This window comes from Chenopodium album, chromosome 10 (genome assembly GCF_948465745.1).
Source record: "Chenopodium album chromosome 10, dcCheAlbu1.1, whole genome shotgun sequence".
Lineage (NCBI taxonomy): Eukaryota > Viridiplantae > Streptophyta > Magnoliopsida > Caryophyllales > Amaranthaceae > Chenopodium > Chenopodium album.
The window spans coordinates 18,586,458-18,611,127 of record NC_137843.1 but is presented as its reverse complement, the minus strand read 5'-3'; the positions used below and the strand labels follow the sequence as shown (position 1 = coordinate 18,611,127).

Sequence of the window (24,670 nt, the reverse complement as noted above, 5' to 3'; positions counted from 1 at the left end):
TATGAACATTTAGTCAGTTATAAATGATCATTATACCTAGGAATTCGAGACATTTCATTTTCAGCAGGACCACTCGACATTATTATATCTTTTAGAACTTGAGGATCAATAATTACAGGAGATTTAAGTTGGCGCTTTTTATGTAATGTATCCAGTCGTTTTTGAATAGGAATATCGTCATCTCTGTTTTGCATATTTTAATTTTTTTTTTCATTTTCTAAAATTAAACTAAATTGATAAATAAACAACTTCAAATTAAGTAAGTAGTACTTATAAATCTTGCAGATCTTCTTTGTTGCTTTCTGGAACTTCCTTCTATGGTATACAAAAGAAATTAAACAAATTACTACTTTCTTTACTTGTTTTTGAAAATGTATTGTAATTACTACTTTGTTTACTAGATTTTGAACAATATTTTGAACTTAATTAGTTATGATGAGCGAAAATCGTGATTATTTTTTTTCATTCAAAAAAAAAAAAGGGTTTAATCATAAAAAAATGCACAAATTAACTTACAATTTTGATTTTTTTGGAGATTTTTCTTTTGCTAGTGCAATTTCTTCTCGTATATCAACTTGTTGTTGAAATTGTAATAAATTTGCAGATTTTTTTCCAGAATTGTGCAATTTGAAAAGGTTTGATGAGAGAGAAAATAACAGTGAAGAATAATGTAAAAACTAGAAAGTGATGAATTTTTTATTTCTATATTTCATTTTTTTGTAAATATATGTGGGGTAGGAAAATTAATCGTGGTTAGTTGAAAGTTATTGTGATAACTGTTCCAACTAATGCGGTTAGTGGGGTTTAGGGCTAGTCTGATAATTTTGGGAGACGGAGTAGGCAGCATTGCCTAGAGGAGTAGAGGGGGTTGTAGGCATTAGGAATTAATTGAATAGAGTGTTCAATTTTGGACAGACTTTTTGGTCTGATCCCAACCCAGCCAATTTTATTTTCTTGGATTTTAAATTCAGCCCAATTTTGACCCAAAATAATGAATTTGAACAATATATTTTAACCCAGAATTAGACCCGACCCATAGCTTCAACCTGACATATGAGTATATGACTTTTTTTTGCCAAAGCCCGACCCGCGCCCTCCGTAGACGGTGGAGAGTGGAGGCCCCACTAGTAGAACACCGCACACTCTTCCTTCTTTCCCGTTTCATAATCATAAAAGCAAAGTTGAGTAATAATTACAAAAGAGAGTAAACTCCAGCTCACTCACTTACACAAGAGAGAGAAAACACTAACAATGGCAGTTTCAGTCATCATTTTAGTCATCGTCATCGCACTCCACCTCCTTGCTTTCGTCTTCGCTGTCGGCGCCGAACGCCGCCGTAGTACTGTAACACCCCACCTCTACTTTCCTCTCTCTTCCGTACTTCCTTTGTTTGATTTTGATTTTGTTTAAATTTTCTCGGTTTCAGGCCGAGGTTGTACCTGACCAGTACGATGAGCATACGTACTGTAAGTACGGTACTGATGCTTCGACGTTGTACGGAGTTGCTGCGATTTTTTTGCTGTTGATTAGTCATTTGATTGTTAATGGTGTTACCAAGTGTCTCTGTTTTGGGAAAGGTCTTGTTGGTGGGTCCACTACTTGTGCCATCTTCTTCTTCATTTTTTCATGGTTAGTTTGCTATTCTTTTCAATTTCTTTCTAATTTTAGTGATTTTTGATTATTTCTGGTAATACCCTTTTGATTTAGTTTGTTAGGGTTTTAGGAATTTGAATTTGATATAACTGTGTTGTGTTGTGTTGTGTTGTAAATTGGGATTATTGATTTCTGTTGTTTACTGGAAAGGTAAGAAATTTATTTTACTGGAGTGCTTTCAACTATGATTGATGGGTGGAATACGAAATACAACCCATTTCGTGGTGTTGTGTTGGGGGTGATAATGTGAAGGTAAAGCATGGTTTTTGTGTTTTAGAGTACCCCTATTTGCCTTAGGAAAAAGACGTAGATTGTCAAGATAAATGAGAAATGTGTGCTGCTGAATTTGCTATCAACTGCTAGTATGTATTCTGGGTTGAATGTTATCAGCTGGTTTCGTGGTGTTAATTTGTAGATTTATGTACTGACTACTGAGAATATAAGATAGATTGTACTGGATTGTCAAGCTTCAAGCCTTGTTCTTGAGTTTTTCTTCCTTTCAGGGGATGACTAGGTAAGGACGCAAGGGGTGGTTCAATTTGGTTTTAATTTTAGGTGATGAATTTAAATTCATCAAGTGTAAAATTTACCCTGAGGCATCGAATGCATTCACCCATTCTGTTTTCTGAGTATCTGCTTGGTCTGAATTCACTTCACCTCTATATAATGTGTAATCATGGATCACTTATTTGGAGAATTGGAGTTGCTTTTGGATTGGAAATGTGATTGGAGTTATTATGAAGTTAAATACATAGCAAGTCATTAAAGGAAATTGGTGCTGGAGTTATGCATTGTAACTTCAGGTTTCTGTAATGAACATATATAGCTGTTGTGAGTTGTGCAAACTACTTGGGTAAGGACTCAGGGAGTCAGGGGTGAGAGCTTGTAGTTAAACATGCAAGTTTCTTGGTCATTCACTGTTAACTTGACTAAGAAACTTTTAATAGTGTTAATTACGTATGTTGATTTTGATATCCTTACATTTCCCACTACCCTCATCTTCTTATCTGGGTTGAATAAGGTGTATTGTTGTCATTGTCAAGTCCAGTTTTATTTCCCAATATCTACATGACATCAACCTTGGCCATTAGATGAGGATAACCACAATGCAAACCTACCAACACTCCAACAATGTGCATTCTAAAGGTTGTTTGAACTATTTTTCCTTCAATACCTTACTAATGTTACCATCATATATTCCATCCTTTTTTTTTTTGTTTAATATTTAATTTGTAACATTGTTTCATAGAATGCACTTTGAGGAAGCAATTAGAGAAGGTAAACAAACAACTTTTAAAAATAATTTGACCACTTGTAAGAGGGTAAAGTAAGGGTATTAGGTGTTTAAAGTTGTCTGTTAAACTTCACTAAATGTCTAAAGTGCGTGTCAGGAGGCAATTTTGCAATTGGAAAAAAAAAATAAAAAATAGGGGAAGTATATTTTTCGGCCCTATTTTGCTTGGACTTCCTGGCTTGTACCTAATGCCTATATCAGTTAAGAGCCTTTTGATCTATTTATGTAGCCATACCCTCACAAAATTAAAGAGGATGCTTGCTAGAGGACTCATGAAATCACTTGGGGATTACTAGATATGAAAATCAATGCACATTTCATCTTAAGGGAGCACCCTACAATCATCCTGTTGTTTAAATTGAAGCCTATATGTTCGCCAATACTAATATGCTTGGTTTTTGTAGTTGAGTGAGTGAAGTGCTAAGAAAACCATTCTAGAAAGATTGGTTACTTTTGATTTTGGTTTTCTTAGGAAGCTTTCTGGGCTGCAAGCATGCAATTAAATGATGAAGCATAGATTGCATGACTTTTCAAAAAACTTTGAGCTCCTATGTTCAGATAATGGACAAGATGTAGGATTGACTGAGGTCTCAGAATTTCTTATATGCGTAATACACCTCCAAGGACTAAAACTCTTTGGAACATCATATTATACTGTTCAGGGATAATTCTCTTATGGATTAGCTGTAGCACTCTGATGAAGAAGATCATGATCTCCAATAATTATTTGGTGGTAGCGTAAGAAAAAGCGGTCTAGCTCCTGTATAATATATTACCTCCGTTACATGTTATTTGCAACAATTTGACATAAAGTAGAGAGGAAAAATGTCTAATCGTTGCAAATAATATGAAACGGAGGTAGTACAAATGTTGGTCAGAGTATTGCTATAAACTCTAGCAGCACTTCTTTACTGTTTCCTGTCTTGTTTAAGCCACTACCATCTGTGCATTTGTGTGTCCAATTGAAATGATCTTATCTTTAGATCAGACCGTATTCAGAATTTCATCCAAATGCCAGTACAATTCACTAATTCAGTACCTGCTTTTGTTTATAACGTATAGTAGAGTATTTTATCAATTTGTAGATAACTCTTTTATCAGCTGCTCAAGTATCGTCTAATTACTTGCAGGGTGACCTTCCTGGGCGCTGAAACATGCTTGTTAGCTGGTTCAGTCAGAAATGCATATCACACAAAGTACCGAGGAGTCTTTGGTGGAGCACATTTATCATGCGCTACCCTCCGCAAGGGAGTTTTTGCTGCTGCAGCCGCACTGACATTGTTGTCAATGATTGGGTCTGTCATCTATTACTGGATCCACTCCAAGGCTGACACTGGTGGCTGGCAGAGGCACCAAAATGAAGGTATTGGTATGGCAGCTTCAGATATGACACAGCAGCCTCATCATCAAACTGGTGATGTCAGGAAGCCTTAATGCTTCTTTGACCTAGCTTCTGAAATCGACACGGTATCAATTGAGGTTCGGGAAGTTGGATAGAGCTTACCTTAGTGATGTGTAATATAGTAATATATGTCATGATTGATTTGGTCCAAATGATGCATTAGTGCTCAACTATCGATATTCTATCTATAGTAAAATAGGTTTTGTTGTTTGTTTTTGTACTTCAGCTGTATATCAATTTCTTCACCAGCCTTCTGGGGCTTTCTTCGCCGTTTACCTTCTCCACAATCTGTACGTGGTTTCATGCAGCTGCAATGAAAGCCATAGTTGCTGTGTCTGGGTCATATTAGAGGTATGCAGGTGAGTTCTCTTATAGATTATGTGACACGATTGCAATTACCTCTCTCTTCCACAATTTACTCCCCTTAGCAACTACTCCGTATATATGCTGGCAAGTTTAGACTAGTTAATTGAGTCTGTATGGTGAGCTCTTATCCGCCAAGCATGCTAGGTTTAGCTGCAACTGAGCAACTTAGCTGACTTAGTTCAGTAAGACTTGTCATAGTTTATTGTTATTGTTCTTCACAGGATACTGATTAAAGAGTAGTCTTTAATACGAGTACTTGTTAAGTACGACATGTCCTTAATCTTTTAGCTTTGGGGCATCAAATGACATTAAAGTAGAGTTAAGCACAGAGTAATACGGATTACGCTGCATTGAAGCATCTTTAGGTGCTAACGTGCTACTCACCTTGTATTAGGGGAATACTCCTTAAAAGGGGGTTGAGAAAGTATTTGATTCCTTTATATCTGAAATACTGGACCTCCGTGGAACATCTTGTTTCGCGTATTTCCGCCTTTATTCCAAAGTTTTCTCCGGAACGTTGAGAACAAATGGATCTGCTTGGTACTTTGGTGTATTAGTTTAATGCATACTTACCGCCGGGTAATAAATTTAGGAACTGGTTGCAACCGGTTCCAATTCTAATTCCCAATTTTTTGGACCCGAAATCAGTTTGGTACCCGGTTACCCAATATATATTAAACTATTTTTCTCAAAAAAAATATGTTAAATGTATCTAGTTAGTAAAATAAAAAAACATATTATTAATATCTAACCTAAATAAAATAGCTTCAAGCAATCACGTATATATAAATATAAGTATTAAACGCTAAAAATGAAAATGGATCAAAATAAGTATTAAAGTTGTATTAAAATTTAATAATTATGTACATAAGTGGGTACCCGGAACCAGACCCGCTACCCGGCGGTTCCAATTGCAATCCTTAAAGTTTAGGACCCGGTTGAAAGTGGTTCCAATTCCAAATTTTAGGATCCAGTACCAACCAATTTCGGGTTCGGTTCCTATTAATTTGACCGGGTACCCGGTTTGCTCACCCCTAATACTTACTTCTAAGATTTTAAAGTAAGCTAGCGCAAATTTTAAGATGCACCACGGTGCACCCGCCTATACTTTTAAACATTTGGTAAAAAAATATGAACAATTGCAAATTTTGAACATGTAGTAAAAAAATCTGAACAATCGCAATGCATCACGCCTATACTTTTGAACATTTAGTAAAAAAATCTAAAAAAACGCGAAATTTGAACATTTAGTAAAAAAATCTAAAAAAACGCGAAATTTGAACATTTAGTAAAAAAATCTAAACATCGTAAATTTTGAACATTTAGTAAAAAAAATCTAAACAATCGCAATGCACCGCGTCTATACTTTTAAACATTTAGTAAAAAAGTTATGAACAATAACAAATTTTGAACATTTAATAAAAAAATTTGAACAATTGTAAATTTTGAATTATTACGAGTCAGACAAATTTTGAAAAAATTTTGTCTGATTCATAAATAATTCAATAATTTTGTAATATAAACAACATTTATTATATACAAAATGAACATTTCTTTATAAAATATGAACATAAAAATTTCATGTTTATGTTTAATTTTTGAGACGTGTTCATATTTTTTTACTAAATGTTCATTTTTTGTAAAATGTTCAATTTTTTTTACTAAATATTCAAAAGTATAGACGTGATGCACCTATTTCTAGGTTCACCATGGTGCACATATCTCGGCATATTCTTGGCTGCATGCTTGTGCAACTATAATTGTTGCAACAACCTTAAAACACACCTATTATAGCATGAAATGCATCCCAACTAGTTTTTCTTCATTTCAGCTAATGTTCTTCTTGTGTTCTTCTTTCCTTTCTTACATTTTTTGTATCTTTATTCAAATTCTCTCTCTTCACTTTTCTTTCCTATAATAATTTTAATCAATTTTTTTTATCAAAATTCTGATCATTATTTTCATCAAAAAAATTTTCTCCTCTTTTTTTCCTCTTTCGTTCTTAATTTTCTCTCTCCTATGTTTTCTTTAGTTTTCTCCTTTGTTTTACTTTTTTAATTGATTGATTTTGTTGGTTACTATGGAATTATTTGTTATTCCCAAAGAGATCATCAATGCAAGGTAGTGTTTTGTTTTGTTGATTTGTAATTAGGTTTTTTTTAAGGTTATATTCAATTGTAATTGTATTTTGTTTGATTTCTATCAATTTGATCTATGTATGAATTTCAATTTATTATGTGTTATTTTGTAATAAATTTTGATCAATTATGATTAGGTTTGTGAACATGTAATTCATATGAATTAAATTTACGGCCTTTATTATGAACATAAGAAACTTGAAGAAATAAAAAAAATAAAATGATTATGAAACATGCGCGTTATAAGTATTAAAAATATGAACATATGCATTGAAAATATGAATATATGCATTTTAAAAAATGAACATACGCATTCAAAATATGAACATATGCATTGGTTCATTTTTTAAGTACGTATGAACATAAGCATTCCATAAGGTGAACATATACATAAAAAAATATGAACATATGAATTTCAGAAACTGAACATATGCGTTTCAGAAAGCTTACATAAGCATTTAAAATATAAACATAAGCATTTAAGAAAGTGAGCATATGCATAAAAAAATATGAATATATGCATTTCAGAAAGTGGACATTAGCATTCAATAAATAAACATAAGCATAAACAGACAAAATGAGAACATTTTATGAACATTAAGAATATTTATCATATGAACAACAAATATTAATATTTTGAACATTTTAAAAACATTTTATGAACATAAGGTATCCGTTTGATTTCACTAAATTTTTTAACAATCCTAATAAAAATTTTGAACAAGAGTATCGAACAATGTTCAAATAAAATTAAGTGATATTCATATAAATTCAAACAAAATTAAGTGATATTTACATAAAATTACCTTTTTTTGGGGAGAATCCGTTTGATTTTTCTTCTCATCTCAAATATACATGGTTGTTTTTTAGGAGAAAGGGTGAATTGTGTTTGATTGTTAGAGAGAGAAAATCAAGTAATAAATTTTAGAAATTTCTATTCAAAAAAAATAATAAAATAAAAAAAAGAAATTTAAGTTTTTGAGTGGTGTTTTTGTAAAAAAGGAAGTGACGGTTTTGTATAAATGATAGTTCGGTGGGCTGCATTTTAAAGATATGTCCAGTTTTTTGGATGGGCTCATTTTGGTTTGGGGCTTTTTTTAATGGGGTGTGTTTGAAATTGGGCTTGTGGGCTGGTATTACAGCTAAAGTAGATGCACAAGGGTATAGTTTAGACCAATTGGAGAGAGGAAATACTGAGGAGATACCGAGATATATAGAATAATGTTGGAATAGTGCTGACAAATTGTAAAACACGTGGCATCTTCTTATTAGTGGTGCACATAATCTAACATGCACCATGGTGTATGTTAAAACTTCGCTATTTTGAGTCCAAATCGGCCTGAATTCAAAATCCAAGAAAATAAAATTGGCCTAGGTAGGGACTAAAAAATCTATCCAAAACTGAAAACTCGATTCAACAATTATAGAATTTGAAAAATTGTCACGGATAAAACGACTTTTGCCCGGTATTTCAAAAATAAAACAACCATTTGATTATTCTCCAATAAAACAAAGACACTAATCTCCATAAATAAGACATAGCTAGTTGGTAACTTGTTTATAAGTTAAGTGTGACACGTGTTGCATTGCAATTGGTATGGTGTGTTTATAAACAATTTTCTTATTAATAAAAGATTTAATTTTTTTTTTAAAAAAAAAAACTGATTGAACAACCAAAAAAAAAAAAAAAAAAAAAAAAAACTAAAATCAACTCCCGTCCCATTCACCAGTCATGAGGGATGGCAATTGGGTGGTGCGAGTGCGATACCCCCTCCATACCCGCACCCGCTAAATCTTTTTCATAACCTCTTGTCGCTCGCGCGACAGAGCCATATGTTCGGCGACAGGCTCTGTTTTCTAGACGCCAGTTCCTATATGCCTCAGCAGCTTTCTGTGTTCGTAAAATTTTCCAGTTTTTCGCAGCATTATTTCGGTTCTAGTTGTGAAAGATATTCCTCAAATTTCCTACGTGTAAAAAATCCTATGTTTTTGACTCATTACGGATGGTCTTTCCAATGAGAACCTTTTTTATGCATATGATAATAATGTTAATCAAAATTACGCACATGAAATGCTTAGAACTTTTCGAGTCTCATCCACTCATTCTAAATCATTGCCAAAATAAATTTTAGGAATTAAAATAGAAATCCTCCCCAGTGGAGTCGCCAAAAACTATAGGGTATATTTCAAGCATTACCCTAAACTTGAACCCCACTGTGATCATACACTTAAGTATGGTGGCGTCCAAAGGGAAGGAAGCTAGAGCAAAAGAGTCGCCAACAAGTTTTAGGAACTTGTAAACCGTTCACAGGGTGAAGGTTACACCCCTTAATGATCCATGAGATCGTCAACTCCAGTAGGTCTGGAACCAAGACTAGAAGTTCGGGGATGAAGGTACAAATCCAACCTAAAAGAGATTGAACCTGCCCTAAAAATAGGCCTCTACTTCATTCTTCTCGTATTCATGTGCGCTTTCTAACTAACATGCAATCAATAGGTTTACCCTAAACCTGTTTATCTATGTTGGTTGAATTTAATGCACAAACAAAACTATTATTGGCGATCACTTGAATTATAATCATATTAGTCCTAAACAAGATTATTAATTATCTTATTAAGCGTGATTACAAGTATAAATTCCCTTTAAACATACATAAAAGACGTGATCAACCAATAACAATAATAACAAACATCGAGCAACATAATAACAATCAACATCAATCATAATAATAATATTCTCAATCTCAAAGCATAATAATATTAGCAAGATCCTAGGCATGATACTAACAAGATATTAGGAAAGAAAATAGGAAGCATCCTAGAAATCATAATTGATATAAGCAAATTACCCTAAATATCATACTAAGGAAAGCATCCTAACATGATACTAGGAACCAAAATAACAATCTTAACATGATTTCTGTATCAAAATATCAATTAAACAATTAAAGTACTTACTTGGATGTCTCGTATCTCTTTCTAATAATAAAATGCACACGTTAGTAACTTCAAGAAAAATATAAAATCAAACAATTAAATTAAATAATTGAAATAGAGATTTGGGACCAAACCCTCAGAAATTATAACCTTTCACGTCTAGGGCGAAGGCAACTTCGAACTTGGCTAGGTGTGTCTAGATCTTGTGAATGCGGAATTTTGTTTGTGAAAAGTTGATTTAGAAAGAGAGAGAGAGTATCAAGAAATTCTTGATGAGAGTTGGTTGTAGATGAGAATTGATAATTAGAAACGGAGGTTAAAGGAGGCTATTTATAACGAAAATCAGCCGTAATATGGTAAAAAAGAATCAGAGTTTCAAGAAGAATAAAACACGACACTGTCGCCACACAAGCATCTGTCGCGACAGTGTCGTGTTTTTTCACACGTTTTCATATTTTGATAAAATTAAGCGTACGAGGGGTAAAACTGTAATTTCACTTAAAACACTTCTTTTATTCTAAATAAAACTCAAAGAACTCAATTATCAATGCTGAGAACCTTCTAGAAGATTCTAAAAGACTATAATCAATCCTAATTGCATTTAGAATCATAAATCATAATGGGCCCTCCTCTAGATCATTGGGCCGCATATAAAGGTCAAACCGGGCCCAATTTAGTATTTTGGCCATAACTTCCTCATTATTCATTGGAATTGGGCTTATAATATATCATTGGAAACTCTTTTCGAGCCCAATCCAACTACACTATTATTGGACCCTTGCCACGGACCAAACTAAACTGGTTTGGCTATTTTCATAAAATAGGTTTTCGAAAACAGAGAGAAAGAAGAAAAACTAACCGCAACACTAGACTTTCCACACTTTCACTTCATTCAATTATGATTCGACGTGAAAAGTATTCATCATCGGGTTTGGTTTTGGGGAGACACAAATGGATGTCTACACCTCTATTCGTGGTTGGTAAAATTTCAATACCCACAATTGCCTAAGTGGGTAGAAATCTAGATCCACAGTTCCACACCCTATCCATGACCCATGTGGATATCCACTATCTGCTTTTATCCGCTAACTTAACAACATATTTAAAAAAAAAATTCCTATAGAACATGCCATTTTGTCAACTCTAAGTTGTTGTAAATATATAATTTAATAGCATATTAACAAGGTAGTAGTTAATTTGTGATAATAAAACAATAAAAGTTGTTATAAGTTGGCAGGTAAATAAGTGGGTAGGTGGGTAATAGGGCGAGTATGACATCAAATCCACCACGTACCTACCCACTACCCACGGTGGGTATAGTATGGCTTTTATACCTATATTCGTCTACTTATTCGTCAAATTTGGACCCATAACCACTCTAATTGAGGCGGGTCTAGCGCTCGACCCACATTTTTGTACCCACGTACCATCCTTAGTCGTGACGCCAACCTGCCACCACCAACCCTCGCCTTCCCCACTAGAGTAACCCATAAACCCCAGTTCTCATTCCCTTTCCGTTGAGCTAAATTAAGGGGTGGGTGGTTTTGGTTTAGGAGTGTTGTGGGTTTTCGATAAGGTTGGTTGGGTTCTGATTCGGTGGGATTACCGAAAAAAGGAACGGGAACGGGGACACTAGTATAAAAAAGTAAATGGTAAACGGTTCAAACCCCTCAACGGGAAGCGTTTTAAACCGCTTGGGCTTGGAGGGATTCCCATTGCCCATTTAACTGACAAGCGGTTCAAAACGCTTCCTATTTGTAGTAAATGGAAAACGGTTTTGGCGCCAAACCGCTTTCCATTTTAATTTTTTTCCCACAATAATAATAATAATAATAATAATAACGATAATAACGATAATAATAATAACAATAATCATACAACAACAACAACAACAACAACAACAGCGATAATAACGATAATGATAATAACGAGAACGATAATAATAATAATAATAATAATAATAATAATAATAATAATAATAATAATAATAATAATAATAATAATAATAATAATAATAATAACCATTTGCGTTTGGAGGCCTTGGTGTTTATTCCGCAGGAGATGTTCGTCATTATGCTTTTCTCGCATCTCGATTATAGTGTACTGGGTTGCAGACTAAGCTTCTACGCCGTGCTGGTATTGTTGGTCTTGGTCGAGCTTTTGAGGATGCTTTGAGTCTGTTTAATCGAACGGCGGAGTTTGACATTTTGAGTAATCATAGTGAGGTCGTTGCCCCGAAACTCATGAACAAATTGACAGATATATATTTCACCGAGGTTACCGATTCTGCAGATTCCACCTTTTCTTTATCTCCCTAACAATCAGCCTTGTGGAAATCGCGGCAGGGAGATCACACCTTTGCTTGGCTTCGGGCGGTCCCTATTTCAGGGTTGGGTCAGACGATGGACGCAAAGACTTACCGATGTGTGTTGTGTTACCGGTTGGGTGTTCCATTGTTCTCTGTATCGACGTCGTGTTCAGCTTGTTCAAGGGTTTTTTCTGGGGATATTTTCGGTGATCACGCAGTGTTGTGTGTTGGTATGGTGGGTATTAAGCATCGACATAATGTTGTTCGGGATACCCTTGTTGATGTTTGCTATCGTTCTGGGATTTCAGCGAGAAAGAGGTTGACATTGGGTTGTCTGGAGGGAATGATGGGGCCCTCAGACCTGCAGATGTGTTACTTTATTCCTGGGATCGTGGTCACGATGTCTGTGTTGACTTGACAGGGTCTTCTCCTTTGACATAGTTTGGGCTATCTGACTTTGTTCCTGGACGGGTTGTGGCTGATGCGGCACATCGAACGCGAGTCAAGTACGAATCTAGTTGTCAGGCGATTGGATATGGTTTCATTCCCTTCTCCTTTTTTTTTCTTGGGGAATTAGAGAAGGAGGCTATTGCATAGCTTAAGCGGGTTCAGAAATTCTCGACGACGTAAGACATTGGGGCGCGTGTTGCTACATACATATTTACTAGGGTAGGATTTGCTATACCTAGAGGAGTGGGGGCCCAGATTGTATCTCGGCTTTCCACTAATTTTTTTGTAGGTTGTATGACTTCGTCTGTTTTTGAGAAATAATAATAATAATAATAACAATAGTGACCTATCAGTGACCTGTCACAACAAGGATAGGGAATAGGAAGGGGAGATGATGTGGATAACGGGATGTGGGTCAGGGTAGGGTGCGGTGGCCGAAGAAGGATTTCAAGCTAATGGGTTTGGGTAGGGTGGGGTGGCTGGTGATAGGGTTTAGGATAATGGGGTACTGAACGGGGAATGGGGGTTGGAGAGGAGGGAGTTTTTTTTTTATAAATTATGTTTTAAAGAAATAAACATAGTTTTTTTTTTACAAAAAATTTATTACAATTAAAATAAAAAAACTCCTAACCTAATGTGACACGTGTCATTCCTTAACCAATGAAACAGGTTAGTAACGTCAAAATAAAGTCTTTCTCTAGAATTCTAGACCAACTCTCTCTAAAAATAACTGATGTATTAAATAGCTTAAATTTTTTTTCCTATAGCTTCAATGAAGTCTCACAAAAGAATGAATATAAGTCCTTCTATTTTCTTGAATATAAGGAAAACTAGATGAAGCCCGTGCGATGCACGGTTTGTTTGAATTTTTTAAATAATATATATATATATATATATATATATATATATATATATATATATATATATATATATATATATATATATATATATATATATATATATATATATATATATATATATATATATATTTATGTGCTAAAATTTGTTATATATTTAGATAAAATTCCTGATATCAAAAGATAATATTTTATATTTAATTAATTTAAACTGGAAAATCTCATTCGCCAATTTTGCTTACGTTCATTTAAATTATTTAATTCTAAAAGAAATTAATAATCTCGTATTTAATTGTCTACCACTAAAATTTATTATCGTATATGGCGCACTGAAAAAATTAATTCTACGTGGCTCTTTAAAAACTTTTGCTTGTGTGGCATTTAAATTGTTTAATTCTAAAAGAAATTAATAATCTCGTATTTAATTGGCTACCACTAAAATTTATTATCTTATATGGCACATTGAAAAAATTAAATCCTACGTGGCTCTCTAAAAACTCGGGAAAAAACTCCCCTTTATATATATATATATATATATATATATATATATATATATATATATATATATATATATATATATATATATATATATTAGATGGGTCTAATATTTAGACTAACAAAAGAAGAAGAATCAAAGGCGCTAAATGATAACACTATTTTGGTGTTAGGCAATTTAAAGATTGGAGGGGAAGTGCATTCATAGTAGAAGAGATTCAGAGGTGGATCTACTCATCCTAGAGGTTTAATGGGCTTATAATGGTGGATAAAGTGCATGGTCTGTTTCTTTTGAAATTTTCGAATGAGGAAGACTGTAATGCTTTGCTTCGGTATGGTCGTATGGGTATGGGAACTATAAAGGAGCTCTTATTATTTTAAGAGATGTTTAATTTGCTTGGACATGATCTGAGGACAATGAATTTCGATGGAGCGTATATTTGGGTTCAAGTGGAGGGGCTGCCTCTTCACTATTGTGCAATCTCTATTGCAAGTAGAGCTTTGGGAAGAATAGGGAGAGGTCCTCTGCTTTGATATGGACTCGTTAACTTCCCCAATAGGAGCGATCATTAGAGCTAAAGTCTGGCTTAGTTTAAATAGACCTTTAGTTCCAGGTTTTTATTTTGAGTTTGAATAGGGGATTTTTGAGTGGGATGATTTCAGATATGAAGGAGTCTTTGTGCCCCGCAAAGTGTGTGGGAAAATAGAATACAAGGAGAAGTGTTGCAAACTATGTTCTCAAAAGAGAAGCAAAGAATTCCAAGCAACGATGTTTGCGGCTTGTGATAATTATGGAAAAATCAGAATTGATCCCACATACTTGCGTCTTTACTCAAACAAAGTCATGGGACTGAAGAGGGTAGAGAGAAATAGAATTTCCAAGCTCAATCTTACTGAAGTGCAAGACTCCAGAGAGAGTTAAAGGAGATAGCGAGTCTGAGAAGGATTGTATTCCAGAAAACCCTGAAGTTTCCATCTAAGACTCATCCGAGGACGCAGATAATGATACGGATAATGATGATGGAAGTTCAAGCTCATCCCATATGAAGCAAGAGGAGGATGGAGAAGAAGATGATGACAACGATGATGATCAAGATGGAGATGATCCTTCGGAGGGTGGAGATCGACATGGATGTTGAGATAATATGGTTTTGATGATCATAAAAAAATGATGCTTATTAACTAACTTGTGTGTTGATGTGCATATTAAACAAGTCATTGAGATTGATCCTTGTATATCATGATCGAAGATGGTTAGAGCAACAATCAGTGAAGTTCCCATGAGGGTACTTCTAAAGAGAAGTTCCTAATAAATATGGAACAAGTATTTAAAGTTTTATTATTACTATATTTATTATTATAATTTAATTATGTTAGTTTAAGAACTTCATTTATACACTTCTCGTAGATTTGATGAAAATGTGTTAAGTGTACAGGTTTTTAGGTACGTTCTTGAGAAAGGAACAAGTCCCATAGTTGGAACAAAGGGAAGTCCTTGATCTCTACATGAAATGCACTGCGGACTAAATGAAGGAAGAAAATAGAGAAGTTCAAGTCTAGTGTTCCTTTAGGAGTCTATATACAAGATCCTATGAGAATAATTAGAAGTTCCATAAACGGAACAAATCAATATGCAGAGTAGCATGGAGCATGAAGACTAAAGATATGAGTTTATTTTCTAGGATTCATGTACGTATGTAGAAACTTGAAAGGTATTGGAACTCACAGTATTAAAAGGAACTTAAAGAAAGTACAAAATTGATCTTCTCTAAATAAGCGTTCAATTATATTGAATTCTTATTTAGATAGTTTTCCTAAAGAAAAGCTTTATAAAACAAAGTTTTATTAATGTGATAAAAGTAAATCTATTTTGAAAGAAAAGATTTTATTTCGTTTTTGGAAAATAAACCTAGGATATTATTTTACAAAAACTTATCTTTTCATAAAATTATCTTTTATTAATCATGTTGTTTTGACTGACTATTTTAAATGAAAATCAGTTGAGATATTTTAGTACTGATTATCCAAAGGAACTTGTAAAAGTTTGTAATTGGATCAAGTCTTCTTATTACGTTTAAGTTGAAAATTATTTTACTGGAAATTATTTTTGTGATTAAATTGATTAAAAAATGTTTTGGAAAATAAATATCTTGGATACCTTATTTTACAAAACGTTTTCTTTTTCTCCAAGGATTGATTTAACCACTCCCTATAATTTCTCTCCAAGAAAACAGTTTTCAAATGCTTACCCATATACATGTTCATCACTTCCTTTCCACGTTCTCCACTATACTGATGATATTGGTTGTTCCTAAAGTATAGGAACACCAACTGTTAGTTGTAGAGAATTTGGAGGAAGTGGGTATGCTTGGGTACGTTATAAATAAGAGGCTTTGTTTTCACTTTCAATTTGTCTGACTTTAGAGAGTCTTTCCAAACAGGTCTGACTTTATTTGTCATTCCATATGGGTCTAACTTAAGCGGAAAATGTTTTTATAAAATATATTTTGATTTCACGTAATTAAGTTAATACCACTAGTTCCAAGTTTCCAAAAGTTCCAAGTTCATAAAAAGGTTGAGTTATCTTTTGTAGAGACTTAGAAATGAGTCTTGAGTTTTCAAGCTTCGGGGTTGAAGCTGCAATAGGTTGTAATAGGTTGTAGCATTTGGGGTAGGTTTAGGTTCAAAGGAACTTAAATTCTTATCGAGTTCCAATAGGTTGTAATAGTATTGCCTATATAGTGAAGTCGATTTAGAAAATCCCAAGTGGTCGTGGTTTTCCTTCTTGTTGGGCACAAGAAGTTTCCACGTAAAAATCTCTTTTGCACTTTTATATGTTCCATAGCACTAAATGTTTTAATTTCCGCAAAATTTAGGAACACTAGTTCCTACACAATTAACCCCCCTCTTGTGTGCTCCATCCAAATAACAATGGATAATCAAGATAGAGATAATAATGACGATTCAGGAGCGGGAAATAATAACAATGGCGGTGAACAGGGAAGTAAAAGGAAAAGAGATGAGAAGGATGGTGGCTGGAGAACTTTGTATGAGAAGATAGGAATAAAAATCTCCTACATAATCTGTTCGAAAAAGGGAAATGATGGCGGCGCGTATGCTGAATAGCAAGGAGGGATGGTAATTAAGCCATTGGTGAGAAAATCAAGCTGATGTAGCGTCTCATTAATTATGAAGACCTGAATGAATATGTGTTAAAAAAAATTCGGGTTGTATTTCTCATTTTCAATATAAAAAATAAAAAAAAAACGAAAGGGAGGAAACATGTATATTTTATGGTGCTTCAGGTGGCGGTGCGAATATGGTTGACATTAGAAGAAAGAGAAGGAAATTTAATGCTACCTGCAACTCCATTTACTAGTCAGCTGCTGTAGCTTCTATGCTCACCAAAATAGCTAGAAATTTGGATCTTTTCGGGTTTTTTATTCTTTGAATTGGTTGTAATACGCTGAAAATTTCCTTCTTTTAAAATACTCTTTTTTACTTTAAATAAAACTCATTTTAGGAAATAACCAAAATATATCGTCATCGTGATAACGGCCAAGGCTACTTTCAAAGTCACGCAGTGAAAGTCTAATTGAAAATTTAACTTTCAAAATATATAACTTGAGTTCATAACCTCAAAATATAAGTAAATTAAAACATCCACAAGTTGGAACCAATACAGACATACACGACCCTTCAAAAACCAATTTAAAATAAAACATAATAATGTTAGTCCATAAACTAGGGAAGCATCATAAATAACTCTCCACACTCATTCCCTTCATGCTCTTCAGGCTTCAAGTACCTGTCTGTAATACTCCATATTTTTATAATATTTTTATATATATAAATTATTTATTAATTAAAATGATTCATTTCATTTTAAAAAGGAATTAATTATTTAAATAATATGTAAGTGTGTATAAAATTAAATGAGTCATTAATTGAGGCAGTAAAAATATTTTGAATTGGGTCATCTTTATTTAAATGGTTGGATCAACTTGTTGGGAAATTAAAGACACTTAAGAGCCCAATAAGTTGGCCCCAAATGAAGAAGTTAAGAGGGGAGTAGGATTTAGTAATGACAGTCTTGTAATTATGAGTTATTGTTTTAAAAGAAGAGTATAAATACTTTAAAACCTCAAGACTTTACACTCAAAAATTATTATTGTCAGATTTCATAAAACCCAAAAAGTTCTCTCTTTACTTTTCCTCTCTCTTTCCACGCCTCTCTCTCTCCTCTTTTCTCTTCCACCAGTGACCATCAGAGGACCACCAGCGCCACCACTAGCCACCGGTGGCCAGCAGCAGCAGTCGGCGACCTCGGCTGGCCACCGGTTCTTTCTCCTCTTCCCCCTCCTTTTCTATTTTAGTACAAAAGAAAAAAAAACTTTTTCTCTTCCTAATTTAATTCTAGTGTTTTGTTTCTAAAACATGATTTTAATTATGTTTTGCTATGGATTTTGGATGTATGATGTTGTTAAATTATTCATATAAATTTCAGATTTTTATTTAATCAACAACCCTAATTTATAAACCCTAGAATTTGGGAATTTAATGTATATGGTGACTTCCACCGTGTAACTTTGAAAATAGCCTTAGTCGTTATCACGGTGGCGGTAATATTTTGGTTATTTCATAAAAAGGGTTTTATTTAGAGTAAAAAGAGTATTTTAAAAAGAGAAAATTTCCAAGGTATTACACTTTCACTTTCTCTATTTCAACCCCTTTACTCACCATATAAATAGGTAATAGTATGGTCAATCCAACGAGAAAGCCAAATACAAACACAAAGTACGAATCAGCAAAGCTGAGTACACATGTACCACACTAATTAACATGATCATCCTAATATTTCTCTTCATATTTGGTTAGTATATTCCATAATCCATTTACTCTAACAACAAAGATATTATTCTTTTATACAATACTATCCAATAATTTTTTTTTATCTATAACTTTGATTGTGATTTAATCCAATGTTATTTTTATTAGTCGTGCATGTATTTTTCCCTCTATTTTCTTTAGTGTACTACAATTTATTTTTGTAATTTTGTAATCAAAGAACTTTCATCCTATTTTGAAACTAGATATAAATTTTTATCTTTAAATAATAGTGTTAAACTAATGATAATTGATAAAAAGTGAATATTATTGTGCATGACATGGGACCTAATTAACCTAATTTATGTCCTTATGTGATATTTGATTTTATTAAAACTTAAAATATAATAAAAGGGGGTTATAAGAAATTTAAGTATTATCCGTACAAGATCTAATCTAGTAGTTTAGGCGCTGTTCACTTAACCTTAAAAAAATAATAATCAGTAAAAAATAATTTCAGTTCAGCAAAAATAAGTTTAGTTCAGTAAAATTAAATTCAATGCAATTTTTCAACAAAAATAATTTCAATTCAATAAAAATAAGGAAAATTTTGAAAATAACACCACAAATTTTACAAAAAATTGATTATAACTCCACAATTTTTCAAACTTTTATTATAACACCACAAAAAAATCAAAAAAAAAATGATTTTACCACCATCTAACATATTCTTGGATGGAATCTATTAGTAGGGCTCACTATAGACACGTGTCACTCATCAATTTGTTAAAAAAATAAATAAATAAAAATAAACAAAAATTTTTGAAAAAAAAAATCCTAAATCCTACCCAACCAAACCCCACCACCGGAACCACCAGCCAAAGCCGTCGACAGCCTTGACCTCCTGTCGAAACACCCTGACCTCCCGCCGAAACCCATCAAAACCCCTCGACCTCCCCCGGAACCCCTTGACCCCACCAAAACTGCCGACTCCACCTAATCCATCTTTCCTCTTCACCAAAAACCACCCTAGCCACCACAATTATCTCACGTTATACAGACTCTAGCACCCAGACGGTGACCCATCGAACTCCGCCTGCTCGATGACCCACAAAACTCCACCTATTCGATGATCCCCGCCCTAATCCTCACCCTAGTCTGCAACCCCATTCCTTGCTAGCGGCGGCTGGGGTGTTTTTCGATGGCTAGGTTGTTTCAAGGATGGATTAGGTGCGTTTTTCGGTGGCTGGGGTGTTTTGAGGTTGGCTCTGGTGGGTTTTTTGGTGGCTGGGGGTGCCGATGATGGGGTTAGGTTAGGGTTTCAAGGCTGCCAGCGGCAGTTCATGGTTGCTGGTGGTGGGGCTGGGTTAGGGTTTAGGTTTTTTGTTTTTTTTTTCTTTTTTAAACCAATCAATGAGAGACACGTGTGCTTAGTGGGTCCCACTAACGGATTCCATCCAAAAACTCTATAATATACGATTGAGTTCAGTTCAGCCAAACTGATTGTCATCTTGGGTAAAGCCAAACTTGGGGTTGGTGAAAATCAATTGTGATGCATACTGTGGGAGTGAGACGGGGTTGGGGGTTGTGTTTCGAGATGAATCAGGAAGTCTAGTTGCGGCTGTGCGCAAAGAGGGTGCGGGGTGGGACTCTGCTGTGGCTAAAGCAGCAGCATGCCGATATGGCCTTCAGCTGGCTGTTAGGTTGGGCTACAGGGCTGTTATTCTGGAGACGGATGCTTTAAGGGTCGTGAATGGAGTCAAGAAGATGGATGGCAATTTTACTCCTTTTTCCCTTCTGATTGTTGATATTAATGTGCTTTCTAAATGTTTTGATGTTTTCTAGATTTCTCATGTAAAACGTGCGAGTAATACCTTAGCACACAATGTGTCTAGGTGGGACTCTAGTGATTGTAATGAGTTTGTTTGCGTAGGTCCGTTTCCTCGAAGTATACTAACTTTGGTGGAAATTAATCTATATTGATATAATTTATCCGCAGGTGGTTTCAAAAAAAAAATAATGCATCATAAGAATTTGACTAGGCTAGCTTTGGTCCAATATAATTCCGATCAAAATATGAAGCACATTGATGATGTCATTTAGAGAGATGGAAAGTATTTTTGTTTAGTCCATAATTACATAAAATAAGTCAAGGGAAAACACTAATGTACTCTACAATAAATATGTGTGCATAATTAGATTTCATTTAAAATTCATTTTAACGTGATTTTAATCTTCTCTATATAGTAAGCGGTTGGTAAACATTATGATTTATAAATAGTTTAACACTATTTGGATCGATTCGGTTTTGGGTTTACTAAAATACGGTTCGGGTCGGTTTTCAAATTCAAAAAATCGGTTTTTAATCGGTTCGGTTCTCATTTGGTCGGTTGGTTTCAGGCAGTTAAACGGTTTTGGTTTAAAATTTGGCAATGCTAATAATATGGCATGTTTTTTTTTTTTATCCATTTAACGAAACTAAGTTAAAATCCCGTACAATGCACGATTGTTAAATATTTTTTACAATAATATTACAAAAATATAAAATATATAAAAGATATGCAGAAATATTTCATTTGGGTATACATGCAATATGTGTCAAATTGGAAAGAAAATCTCATAAGGTGTAAATAGTTTACTTATTGAGTTTGCAAAGTAAAACATAAAAAAAAAAATTTTAAATTTTTTTTTAAAAGACGGAAAATTTTTTCACAAGGTAATAACAAGTGTCATTTGTTATTCGCTTTTAGTATAAGTTAATAGATAGATAGATAGATTGGTGAATATGACATTAATTTTCCATTTAGTAAAAATTGGTGTATTACAATACTCCGTATTAACTAGTGCAAAAGTCCAAGAATTGATAAATTGGCGCTAGTGCAAAAGTCTAAGAATTAATAATATGACATGTTTTTTACTTCCTCCATCTCATAATAAAGTTCATGTTTTCCTAGTTTGGAGAATCAAAATGTTGTTCTTGTTTCTATTTTTGAATAGTATATAAAGACCATTATACCTTAACTTTTTTTTTTTTTTTTTTTTAACTTTATTCGTTGTATTTCCTAATTAAACCTTGAATTTTGCACATGCCACGTACTTTATTTTTTATACTTTTTTTCTCTAACTTTTGTTTATAATTGTACTTTTTACTTTTATTAATATACTTTATTCGCTTTTTTCTCCAATTTCTTAAATATCGTGAAAAAACACAAACAAAAATTATATTATGGGACGGAGGAAGTATCCATTTAATGAAAATTGGTGAATATAGCGTCAATTTTCCATTTTCCATTTACTGAAAATTGGTGTATTACAATATTCCGTATTAACTAGTGCAAAAGTCCAAGAATTGATAAATTCCCATCAAGCCCTTCATCACCATCTATAAATAGCCAACTAGGGGTGTCAATCGGTCTTGCGGTTCGGTTTTTGGTTCGGTTTATCGGTTTTCGGTTTACAACGGATCGGTTTTTAACGGGTTTGAATTATTATCGGGTTAGTTCGGATCGGTTTTAAATAATTTCGGGTCGGTTCGGTTAGGTTTGTTTTTATTACAGTTTCTTTTCGGGTCGGATTCTAATCGGGTTGGGTTATAACTGGTTCGGGTCATAATCGGTTTGGGTTAAAGTCGGTCGGTTTAAAAACGGTGTTTGTCTGTTTAAAGCGGGTTTTGGGTCAAAACATATCGGGTCCTAATCGGGTCGGGTTGCAATCGGTTCAGGTCATAATTGGCTCGAGTTGAACTTAGTCGATTTGACAACTGGTTTTGCCAGTTTTGAACGGGTTACGTTAACGTATATATCATAGTATATCCTCAACATTCTATAATTAGTTATTCCAATAGCTTTAATTAAGTCCCTTTTCTGTATAAAGATTTTCAGGATCAAATAATAATAACAAATCTAGAGTTAGCTTTTAGATTTTTTTAATACAATATAGTGTTCGGCTTTAAGTTACAGGTTGTAAACGATTTGGGTTTATCGGGTTTTAGTCGGGTTTAATCGGTTTCGGTTTACAATGGGCCGGGTTGCTATCGGGTTCGGAAGTACTCGGTTCGGATTGTTCTCGGTTTCGGGTTGTATCAGTTTGGCTTGATAACGGGTACGGTTCATTAACGGTTCTTAAACATTCGGATCGGTTCAGTTTCAGGTTTTAAAAAATCGGGTCGGGTCGGTTTATGGTTTTAAAATAACAGGTTCATAGCGGTTCGGTTCCTTTTCGGAACAGTTCGAAACGATTTGGATTCACCAGTTCGGGTCGGTTTTTGACAGCTCTATAGCCAACATATTAGACTTCCATTTCATCACAAAAACAATCCAACCTCTTCTTTATTATTTATTTATCAATTCTTCTATAATCAGAATATATATATATATATATATATATATATATATATATATATATATATATATATATATATATATATATATATATATATATATATATATATATATATATTCTTCTATAATAATAATAATTTAAAAAAAAAATCCAACCTCTTCGGCTGGTTTAATTAATTGAGTAGCCTCTTGTGGGTTTGTTTCACAAAAAACAAGAAAAAAAAGAAAAAAAAAAAAATTTGCTGAAAACATCGACCTCTAGTTTCAACAAAACCCTACCATTGTTTTCACTGTCCAAACCCTCTGTTATCCCAAATGGAGCATTATTATTTGGGAAGCAGGTTTATTGCCTTAATAGAGATGCTGCTGCTGTAACTAGGTCTCGGCGCCAAAGCAGAGGGCAGAATGGGGTTGAAGTTAGGGCAGTAGCATCAAGATTAGGAACCATACATCCTGCTAAACTAGCTGAGAGTGTTACGGTTACCGTCTCAGCAGAATTACCTATTGGTCAAGCACTTGAAGATTGGTTGCTTCATGAAAAAGTCTTCTACTTAATGCTTACGGATAATGATGGCAAAGGTATAATGTAAAAATCATTATAATACTACCTTCATTCCAGTATTCAATTTAGTTAAACTTATACATCGAGTAAAAAATCGAGTGTAATGAGAGACGTTTTAAATAATGAGCATAGGCAATTACATACTCACAAAACCAATTTTATTTTTCAAGATTAAAACATGTCAACTGTTGAGCAACTAGTGTGTGGTTTGGATGTTGTACTTAGTTGTTACTTTAAAACATAATATTAGTAACAACAAAAATCAAATACTACCTCCATTTCATATTATGTGCAACATTTATTAAAAATAGATGTTACACTTTATTTGCAACAAATGTTTTCTTTTCTTTTATTGGTTGTCATTTTTCTCTATCTCTTCCCTCATCACATGCTTTTTTATATTTCTCTCTCCATTTACCACTCACATACAAATTTTATCTAGGAATCCGTGTCGATGTTTTTGTTGCACATAATATGTAAAGGAAGTAGTAAATAATTAAAGAGAATAATTCTCCATTGTCTTGTTAATGTTAAGGTTATTCCCCTTTATTCATTTGTTTCAAGCTATTAATATTTTTTATTGATTTTTTTTTTTTTTTTTTTTTTTTTTTTTTTTTTTTTTTTGTACTTAACTATATACTTATTTTTGTATATATGGAGAACATAAATCTCTATTGACTAAGATGGTAAGAAATGTGATATTATATTTAAGAGTTTAGGCCCTATTCACTTCACCATAAAAAAAAAAAATATTCGGAAAAAATAATTTCAATTAAGTAAAAATAAGTTTAGTTCAGTAAAAATAATTTCTGTTAAGTAAAAAATAAGTTTAGTTCAGTAAAAATAATTTCGATTCAGTATTCCCAAACAAAAAAAAACAAAAAAAAAAATTCAGCTCGGTAAAAATAAGTTCAATTTAGTAATAATAACTTCAATTCAATAAAAATCAGTAAATTTATTGAATAAATATATTAGAGAATTAGCAAAAGTAATTATAGTTTAGTAAAATTAATTTTAATTCAGTAAAAAATAATTTATGTT

At 33.4% G+C, this 24,670-nt stretch overlaps 1 protein-coding gene and 1 pseudogene across 1 annotated transcript; both read left to right on the top strand.

Annotated features, from left to right (window-relative positions):
• The first annotated feature begins 1,180 nt into the window (after positions 1-1,180).
• LOC145563750 (uncharacterized) lies at positions 1,181-4,618 on the top strand. The gene is made up of 3 exons (XM_081624176.1): positions 1,181-1,344; positions 1,427-1,629; positions 4,078-4,618. The coding sequence occupies exons 1-3, from the start codon at positions 1,252-1,254 to the stop codon at positions 4,379-4,381; spliced, it is 600 nt and encodes a 199-aa protein (XP_081480302.1). The 5' UTR covers positions 1,181-1,251; the 3' UTR covers positions 4,382-4,618.
• Positions 4,619-16,831: 12,213 nt separating this feature from the next.
• LOC145564985 (linoleate 13S-lipoxygenase 2-1, chloroplastic-like) overlaps positions 16,832-24,670 on the top strand; it is a 32,050-nt pseudogene continuing 24,211 nt past the window's right edge.